At 32.8% G+C, this 9,633-nt stretch overlaps 1 protein-coding gene across 3 annotated transcripts; it reads right to left on the reverse strand.

The window, feature by feature from the left end:
• On the reverse strand, nt 201-1,812 carry LOC107631356. 3 transcript variants are annotated; one of them, XR_001618548.2, is made up of 4 exons: nt 1,585-1,812; nt 877-1,474; nt 530-572; nt 201-414 (listed from the first exon to the last, which is right to left on the reverse strand). XR_001618548.2 is itself a non-coding variant. In XM_016334785.2 (2 exons), the coding sequence occupies exons 1-2, from the start codon at nt 1,715-1,717 to the stop codon at nt 1,092-1,094; spliced, it is 516 nt and encodes a 171-aa protein (XP_016190271.1). In that variant the 5' UTR covers nt 1,718-1,812; the 3' UTR covers nt 631-1,091. The 3 variants fall into 3 exon arrangements, 1 of the variants encoding a protein (XP_016190271.1); XR_001618546.2 differs by lacking the exon at nt 201-414 and having other exon boundaries at nt 468-572; XM_016334785.2 differs by lacking the exons at nt 201-414; nt 530-572 and having other exon boundaries at nt 631-1,474.

Raw genomic sequence — 9,633 nt, forward strand, 5'->3', positions numbered from 1 at the left:
AACTTATATATATATAAAAGACAAAATTTTATTTTGTCTAAATTTTTATCAATTATTTCTAATATTAAAAGTAAAAAAATGAGATATACAAGTGATATATTCTCAACCTTTTTTTTTTGGACTTTTGGTTCTTTTTATGTTGCTTTTTTAGTGCCCTTTTCCCTCTTTTTGTTTGTAGTTGAATGAGTGGGTATTAAATGTGTTCAAGTTATTCCAGTGAACATTCATTCATATTCCAGCTGTCGTCCTTAGATAGTTTCCATTTGAGCCACTTGATGAGTCATCTCTTTGCATTGCATAGCCTATGAATGGGTTTTCAACTTGCATTGCCATCCCTGGTTTTGTTGCTATTCATAGTATAGCACGAACCCAACATGTCCAGTGTTCACGGTTCACTTGAGCAGAGGAAGACGCCTATGTTCATATATACCGGAGAAATTGAACCATAGAAAAGTTAGACTGGCAAGTGATTAGGCAAAAAGTAATGGAAAAACTCAGTGGAAGGACTCCCCTAAAATGCATCTTATACCAGTATGTAAGATTGTTTCTTGTATCCTCCAGATCTCGCAAACCTGAAACCCCAAATGTCAAAATGTTAATCAATTATACAACTAGAATAAAAGCCAAATAATTTCAAGTTGTGAAAATTAGAGAAATTAAAAAGGGTCCCTCAAGGAAAGATAGGATAAGGCCATACCGGCCGAAAGAAAGGAAAAAGGGAACGCATTAAAGAAAAATGCGAAACAGGACAACTCATACAGCCAGAACAAGATTAAAATAAATAAATAAAACAAAATTAAACGTCAATGAAGCATCTTCTCGTCTTCGATATGATATTGTCAAGAAAAAAAATCCAAAAAGGACGAACTCACTCACCATCACTAATTTGGATCGAAACGAAATCTGACTGGAATTCATTAATGGTCAAAGCAAGGATCACAATCTAAAACTCCAATCCTTCCCAGCGATTTATATCACATATGTACACATTTATATAATTATCTTTAAATTCACATCCTTTTCTTAATTAGTAAAATAGTTTCTTAATTGTTGTTCTGTTCCATCATCCGTGGATCGAAGCTAAGCTGGCACTAGTGCCAGTGGTTGCAGTTGTTTACGAGGTAAACAACACCACCGGCGTTTCCCGGGACACGGTAACCATAGCAGGGGAAAGCGGAATTTCTCGCAGTGACAGCGGATTTCTTGGTTCCGGTACACATTTGGGCGCGAAACGACGACGTCGAGGATGAGGAAGAAGAAGAGGAAGAAGAGGATGGCGTAGTTTTGGCGGTGGATGAATAGGAAAGGAAGAGCCTGATCTTGGAAGATGAAACGCGGTCGTATTCCTCGAGAAGGTTAGCGAGATCCTCATCGGAAGTGATGGAGACCAAGGCGTCGAGGTCCTCGGTAGGTAGTTGGCAGCGGAGGTGAGTGACGGGGGAACCGCACAGGTCTCCCAGCTTCACAAGCAGCCCTGTAACGGAATTCGGTTATTATGTCTCGAAACTTGTAAGTGGTAACTGACAAAACAAACTAAAAAAGGACAGTAGTGGTAGTTGGTTGGTGAGTAGCGAACTAACTAACCGGAGAAGGCAGTGGAGCGAGGGAGGGAGAGGAGGCGGGTGTGGCCGCCGAGGTAGCGGAGCTTGCCGTCGGGGTAGCGGGGAAGAATTTTACCGTCGTAGCTGCAGAGGAACTTGAGGTTGTCGCCGCCCATCGTGGTGGTGTGGCCGCGCTTTCTCTTCAAGCCTAACAATAGAACCACTCCTCACTTATTTATATAGGGATTTAATAAGGCTACGAGAATCGTGATAATAATTATAGTTGCGTCACTTGTGTAAATTGGATTCCCCTCTCTCTTTTTTCTTTTCTTTTTAAAAATAAATTATTCCAATGGCGTATAAGTGCAAGAAAATAATAAATAAAATAATAAGCTATAAATTTAACTTTTTTTAAAAAATATATGTAATTCGTTTGAAAATTAAAAAAGAATGGTTAATCTAATTTGTAGATTATTGTCTTTTAAATTTCAAGTACTTATATAACATAACAAAAGTGAGAGATAAGATATATGTTTAGTTAATGACAAGTGAAATACTCAGTTATTTAACAAGGGAATTTAGGGTACTTATTAGCAAAATTTTATATTCTTTGGATGATATTTTGAACAAGTAGAACTTTGGCATGTGTGAAATGTGGAATTTATGCCGTCAATAAACAATTTTATTCTTTATTAATATCCAAATATATTTAGTCAACACTTTATTAGATTTTGACAAATCGTAATTGCTAAATATATAAGTTTGAAGAACATCTCATTTTTATTATTTCTATTTATAATAAATTATATTAACTAATAAAATTATCCTAATTGGATTTTAGATTTATTTTCACTCGTTACATGTCATGCGTAAATTTTTGAGTTAGAGAATAATAATTTGTGCTAAAAAAAATTGTAATATGTAGATTCATTTATCTAATAAAGTAAAAAGTTGTAAATTTAATTAATAATTAAAGTTTGTCCGAAACTTTCAAAATTGATTTACGGCATCATCTTTTTCTTTCCTTTTATTTCAAGAAAAGATATAGGGACGTTTACTCAAGTGTAAATAAATCAATCAAATGAAACTATGAAAGGGCGTCGCAGGAGTTAATTAGTTATATATATATGGCTAAAAGGTGCCCCAAGATTTGTGGTGAATCATATTGAAATGCAGTGTTATTCACATTGGCAACTTGGATGCTACTTCATACATGCTAGCATCCACATCTACATTTATATATTATTTAAGTTGGTATCATCAAGACTTGGACTATACATGGACACCAATCTTCTACATTCTCTAATGATGAAAAAGGGCTACTTTTCCTTGTTACAAATAATGAGAATTTTGCCTTAACCAAATAATTATTCTCTAATATGACTCGTCTATGACTTCCACGATCAATCCCCCTCTCATAATTGCATTTAATTTGGGATTGCCATATCCTCTTATCCTATATCATCTCACCAATGGCCACCAAATTAATCATATAAGAATAACGAGAGTGTTAGGTAACTAATAACTATTTTGAATAAAACGAATAATTATTAATTAAATAAAAATATATTATATTTTTAAATTATTTATTTAAATTTTAATATTAAAATAATCATATATACACTTAATAAAATGAACATTCAATATATCTATTATTCACGTTATTTAATATTTTTATTGTCTACTTATATTTTTTTAAGAATAATATCTCATTTTATCTATGACGTCACCAAGCTAATTGAGTACCGTATTTCATGCTTTTATCCATCATATGTCATGTCATCTTAATCTCTATCATTAATCTAAGGTTATCCTATTAATTAATATAATCTGAATTAAGCATGTGTATGTCATCCAAATGTTAGAGACGAGTAAGAGTAAATATTATTGGCAGTTAACAATAAGTAAAGCGTAATATTTTAAATAAATTAGTCCTAAAATAGTTCAATGGTTTAATTCTCAATAAATTTTAATTATTAAATTATTTTTTACTTTTTTATTTTTTAAATCTATTAATTGTCAAATCAAATTTTGACTAAAAAAATTAGATAAATTAATCTCGTTTTTTTATTTGATAAAAATAAAACATTTTTAAACAAATCAGTTTTTGTTATTATTTAATAAAAAATAGAATAATTTTTAGATTAGTTTTTATATATATGAATGATTTGATATAGGAATTGATTTGTTTAACGAAATAAAAATTTAAAAACTAATTTGATGATTAAAATTTGTTAACTATTAAAATATTTGACTAAAAAAATTTTAAATATTAATTTAAAGTATTACTTATAAATAAATTATCTAAATTATGGAAAATGTGATAATAACGAACTTAGACAAAGAATAGCTAGAATTAGAATGATTCTCATGTAGATGTAGATAGATATATCCCTATCTATGAAATTAAGCAGGGGTGATGATACAGGTAACCCTAATTAATTTGGTATAGATGTGACAATGATTGAACTGGTCATATACTGAACCTGACATACGTGAATAACAAATTAACAATAACCATAATAATAACATTATAATGAAACAGCAGCTATAACTATTCAAGTCATCGATGCAATTCTGTGTGAATCAAATACATCCAAATAATAATGTATGGAAATCATTTAATTGAATTTTTTTAAAGGGATAGAAGAAAGGGCATTTTAATATTATTGGTGCATATATATAGTGGATAGGGTTGCAGGCCTCAACACGTCATGCAAAATCTCTTCATTCAGAAGTGTTTAATTATCACAAAATAAACAGCGGCCTTGACACTTGACAGCTTCAAGCTTTCAATTCTAATTATTTCAATTCTAATTAATAAGCAATTCCATCTTGTATTATAAACAAATAATTATGTTAGTGGTATAATAAAATTAGTTAAAATATAAAATATATATTAAAATAAATTAAATTATATTATTATTTTTGATATTTATATATGGACTTGTCTTAGAATTAGATCTCTTACTTAAAAACTCTTAAGCTGGACTTTAATATTGTATCTCTTGACTACTCGTTATTTTAGAACTTGTTCCGCTAAATTAATCATATCCCTGATTTCGTCAATTAAGTCCAAACTTTTGTGAGTTGTCGAAGCTCTCAAAAGTATTCGGTTTGGCTTTTCAAGTTCTACTAGAATTACTACATCTTCACTATATGTGAGTTTGAATAGAGTCTCGTTAGTAGTGGAATGCATTGTAGTTTGGTATGACCACAACATTGACATCATACCTTGTCAGCCTAAAAGTTCAATCTAATATTTTCTTAAGCTCATTTAAAATTATCTTATTCACAGCTTCGATTTGCCCGTTTGTCTACGAGTGTTCCACCGAGACATATATTTATCGGATCTTCAAGCCAGACAATAATTTTCGAAACTTTGAGCCAGTAATAAATTGAATCCCATTATCTATGACAATGGATTTGGGAAACCCAAATCTCACTATAATTTCCTTCCAAACATACTTCTGACATTGAGCAGAGCTGATGCTAGCTAGACAATGGCGTAGCTTCAATTTACTTGGTAAAATAATCTATAGCAACTATAAGATATTTTACTTGTCCAGGTCCTTGTGGAAAAGGTCCCAATAGGTCCAATCCCACTTAGCAAATGGTCTTGTCGGGATAACAGACACGAGCACATGGGGAGTGTTTGGTGGAGGTTGCCGTGTTGCTGACATTTATCACATTTTTTCACATACTCCATGGCATCTTTGATGAGAGCTAGTGAGCCAGTAGTATCCAGCTCAGGTGACTTTATGTGCCAATCATTTTTCTCCTAAGTGATGTCCACAACAATCCTCGTGAACTTCCTATAATACATACATCGTTTGTTGGTTATTTAAGCACTTGAACAGTGGTTGGGAGACACCCCTTTTGTACAGTTGCCCATTTATCATAGTATATTTGACCGCTTTAAGCCGTAATTTCTTTGCTTCCTTAGGATCACTGGACAAAATCCCGTGTTCTAAGTATTCGCAAATTGGATCCATCCAAGTGTTGATCATGGATGAACAGAAAGTCGGAACATCGAGTTTTGTCATAGTGAGTTCTGTAAGCACCTCCTGTATCAATTACGATTTCTAGTTCCGAACTTAGTGCTTGCGAGTTTGGACAATACATCGACTCGTGTATTTTGTTCTCTAGGTACATGCTTTATTGAAAAGGAATCGAAGGATTGTACCTCTTGTTGTACTTTTTTTAAACACTATTGCAGTAACGGATTCTGCGCCTCGTATTCCTAATTAACCTAGGAGGTCACTAACTGTGAATCGCTAAATACGGTTACCTTTGTTGCGCCGACATCCCAAGCTAATGCCAATCCTGCTTCATACTCAACTTGATTATTTGAAAAAATTAAATTTAATAGAGACCTCGATCACCACGTCCTCTCCTTTGGTTAGGATGAGGCCCGCTTCCCCACATACTGGACATTGAAAGTTCCATCCACATGAAGCTTCTAAAGTAGTATGTTGGAATCTGAGTATATCATCTCAATCAAAACATTGACTATCGCTTAAGTCTTGATGGCTGGGTGTAGTTTATAGCGCACATCAAATTAGAATAATTCAATAGATCAATTCATCATCCAACCTACCAAGTTAAATTTTTACAAAATTTTTTTGATCGGTTGGTCAGTTCGCATAATTACTAAATAGTTTTAAAAATATTGGCGTAACTAACGGATCGACGTAAGTAACGCAAAAGCATGTTTTTCAATTTTTAAATATTATAATTCAGGTCCTTGTTAAACTTTACTAACAAAATATACTCAACATTAATGTTTATCCTGATCCTCTAAAATTAAGGCTAAAGCCAAAGTTTTCTTTATTATAGAAACAAAAACTAGTTGTACTTAGATTTTGCCAAATAGGAGGGGATAAAAGCAAATTTTTAAAATATTAAAAGGGAGCCTCACATTTCTCTATCCAAACAAAGTTAATATCTTTTTTCATGAACTATATTTATATATAAATATATCATAATAAATTTGAATAATAATTAATTCTAACAACCACTTAATCAAAACAACAATCCCATACATGTCGTACCTTAATTAATTCTTTTTATCAAGATTCGCATACAAGCAGTGCATGTGCTGATCATACATGAAAGTGCGGTTTTCTACATTCTTATCCACACACATCCAACTTGTATTAATGGCTAGAAATGCTATGCTTACAAACCATGAAATAATTTTTTGTTCTAAGTTTCCTCCCATTATTGATTTTTGGACACAAGAAGATAAAGGGAATAGGCAAATTAATGTGAGCGAGCCAATTTTAGGAGCTATTCGAAAGCATTCATCAAAGCCGACTTTTATGGCGTTAATAAACAATTACTATAAAATATTAATTTTAATTAGCTCTTGCTTTTCTAATAATGTGTTTCATATTGCAAAGGTTATCTACTAACTCATTAAAAATAAAAAAAATAAAGGTTCTGAATTATCTCATATATATAAATAACATCTTTTTTAAATGTGGTTCTAACAAGTTCACTTCAAATTAAAGTCAGAATGAATATTATAACTTTCTTCAATTATTGTCCTTTTCGGCGGAGAATGATGATGACGTCACGAAAATTATCCTTACAAAAATTAAAGATAGGTTTTGAAATGGGACCTACAGTTACGTTGGAAGGCTCTTTAATTTTCAAAAGATAGCAAGCATATCCCACCTCCATATCCTTCGTCCTAGAACACTTTGCCTTGTTCCATCGCCTACATGCGGCTTATGACAAATCATGTAACTTACATTGATTACTATATATACTAAATGCTATAAAGGACAATTCATTACCATGAGCCCGATTATTAATCATTTGCCAAATGAATGAAAAGGAGTAAATTCCCGTAATATAGTTCTTCAGATTCGGGTTATTACTCAATATGGTCTCTGAGATTTTAACTGCACTATTGTAATTCTTTAGATACGACTTCGAACACTATAATAGTTCCTGGACAGCTTTCCAGTGATGAGTCATCACCGACGATCTGATGTGTCATGAAATTGCCACGTTGAAGAGCCAAAACGTTAGCGTTTTGAGTTGGCGCCCCAATTTATTAGTAACGTCGTCGTTTGACCCAAAATAAAAATACGAAACAGACTTATCAAAATCACACCCTCCCTTCACTTGTCTTCTCCACTTTTACCCTCTATCTTCTTCTTCCTCCTCTCTTCATCAATACCACTACCTTAGGGTTCCATTGGTGAGGTTGAAATTCTTGCACTCAGAAGACATCAAAATCAGGTTTCACTTCATCGTTCGTCTCCTCCTGTGTCAGAAACAAGAGATTCTGCCATTTGTAAAGGTAAATTTTTTTATTTTTTTTTGCAATGCATGATGGTTTTTGTATATGCTTGTGTTGTGAGTGTGGTTGAAATTATGGTTTTTTTTTCTCCTGTTATTATGGTTCTCGGGTTTGATTAGGTTGGGGTTTCATGAGATGCTCTGTTTGAAAATCATGCTCTGTTTCATGGTCATGAGTGTTCTATTTGATAAAATTCTTATCTGTTGATGTCTGTTATATGAGTGAGTATTGCAATGACTTGTAATGTAGAAAATACTATAAATATTTCTGCTGCAGTTGTCCTGTATAATATATATTTTGTCTAATTCAGTTCTTATGTATAATGATGAGAATATTTAAAAGATCTATTTTACTTAAGCCACTTTAATTTTATTAGAAGATTGGAAATAAACAGCAACATGTTATCACAAAAGCATACTCTTTATTAAGTTGTAGAAGATGTTACGGAACTTGAAACATACATATCTTATTGTTCAATTAAAAATTTCGTGTCTAGGAGTCAATATTGTATTTGTCTTCTACTAAATAAAGTGACTATATCTTGCAAATAATTATGTAAATAGAACAGAAAAATCTGTTTGTGTATATGTATTATTATTTTTATTTTTTTTTATTGAATAGTTAGTGTAAATAGGACAGAAAAATCTATTTGTGTTTATAATGATTGTCAAGTAATGGGTTTTGAATTTTTTTTTTCAGATGGAAGAGATGTTGGATATTATGTTTCATCATGGGGTGATTTCAAAGAAGATCAAGAAAGAACAATAGTATATTATCCGGATAATAAGGCTTGTTTAGGTGACCTAGATGTGGATATGTTAGATGTCTTCTATCTGAGGAACTACCATAAAAAGCTTGGTTATGATGAGATAAAGCAATGCTGGTGGCAAGTTCCTAGGAAAAGTTTGGAGAACGGACTAAGAAGCTTGAATAATGACAAGGAGATAAAAGAGATGGTGAAGTATGCTAAGATCAATAACGGAGTTATTGATGTATATTTCGAGCATGGAGCATCACTACCAAAGGTTTTGGAGGGAAATACACAATAAAAAAAGAATTCTCCAAGATTAACACAACCATTACCCTCAAACACCAAAGTTGCCTCAAATACCAAAGGTACACAACCATCATCAACAGTTTTAAAAGATCAAAATCAGACCAAAAAACCCATTAACAAAGTCAGTGGAGCCAAGAACAAACCCACTGGTAGCATCCAGCTCACGAAACCCATCAAGACCACCCAAAACACCAAAACAGATAAAACCAACAAGTCCAAGCAGTCCAACAAAAATAGTATGTCTAGGAGGCCTTGTACAAGGTCTGCTGCCAGAGGATTCCAAAGCAAAGTTTTTAATAATGAGATTCCTTTCGAGGTGTCTTCTGACTCTTATGAGAGTGCAGAAGATAGCCTTTTTAAGCCAAATCTTGATGAAGACAGCTTTTCTGATTCAGATACTGGGGTGAAGAATGTCAACAGTGGGAGTAGAAGTAGGATCAATAAGAACCAGAAGGAGAAGATATTGAGAAATGTTAGTCCTCTAGCTAAAGGAAAGGAGAAGATTCTGGTCGAGGATGATGCATTTGTGCAAGAAGTTAGTAATGAAGAAGTGGATCTTGGTTAGTGAGCCTATTGTTGCAGTTAATATGTGATAGTTACTATCTGTGTTGTTTTACCGTTGTACATAGTTATTATGGTATCGACTTAAAATTCAGGGACTATTATGTGTACTCGTGTTAAATGTGAAGGACTATTATCGAGAGGGTGAGTTTATGTTA

The sequence above is a fragment of the Arachis ipaensis genome, chromosome B03 (genome assembly GCF_000816755.2).
Source record: "Arachis ipaensis cultivar K30076 chromosome B03, Araip1.1, whole genome shotgun sequence".
NCBI lineage: Eukaryota > Viridiplantae > Streptophyta > Magnoliopsida > Fabales > Fabaceae > Arachis > Arachis ipaensis.

What these genes read in the sequence shown, in the direction of transcription:
- LOC107631356 (XM_016334785.2), bottom strand. Translation starts at nt 1,717, where the DNA reads ATGGGCGGCGACAACCTCAAGTTCCTCTGCAGCTACGACGGTAAAATT. An exon ending in TCGCTCCACTGCCTTCTCCG is followed by an intron (nt 1,475 to 1,584) that starts GTTAGTTAGTTC and finishes ATTCCGTTACAG; the next exon opens with GGCTGCTTGTGAAGCTGGGA.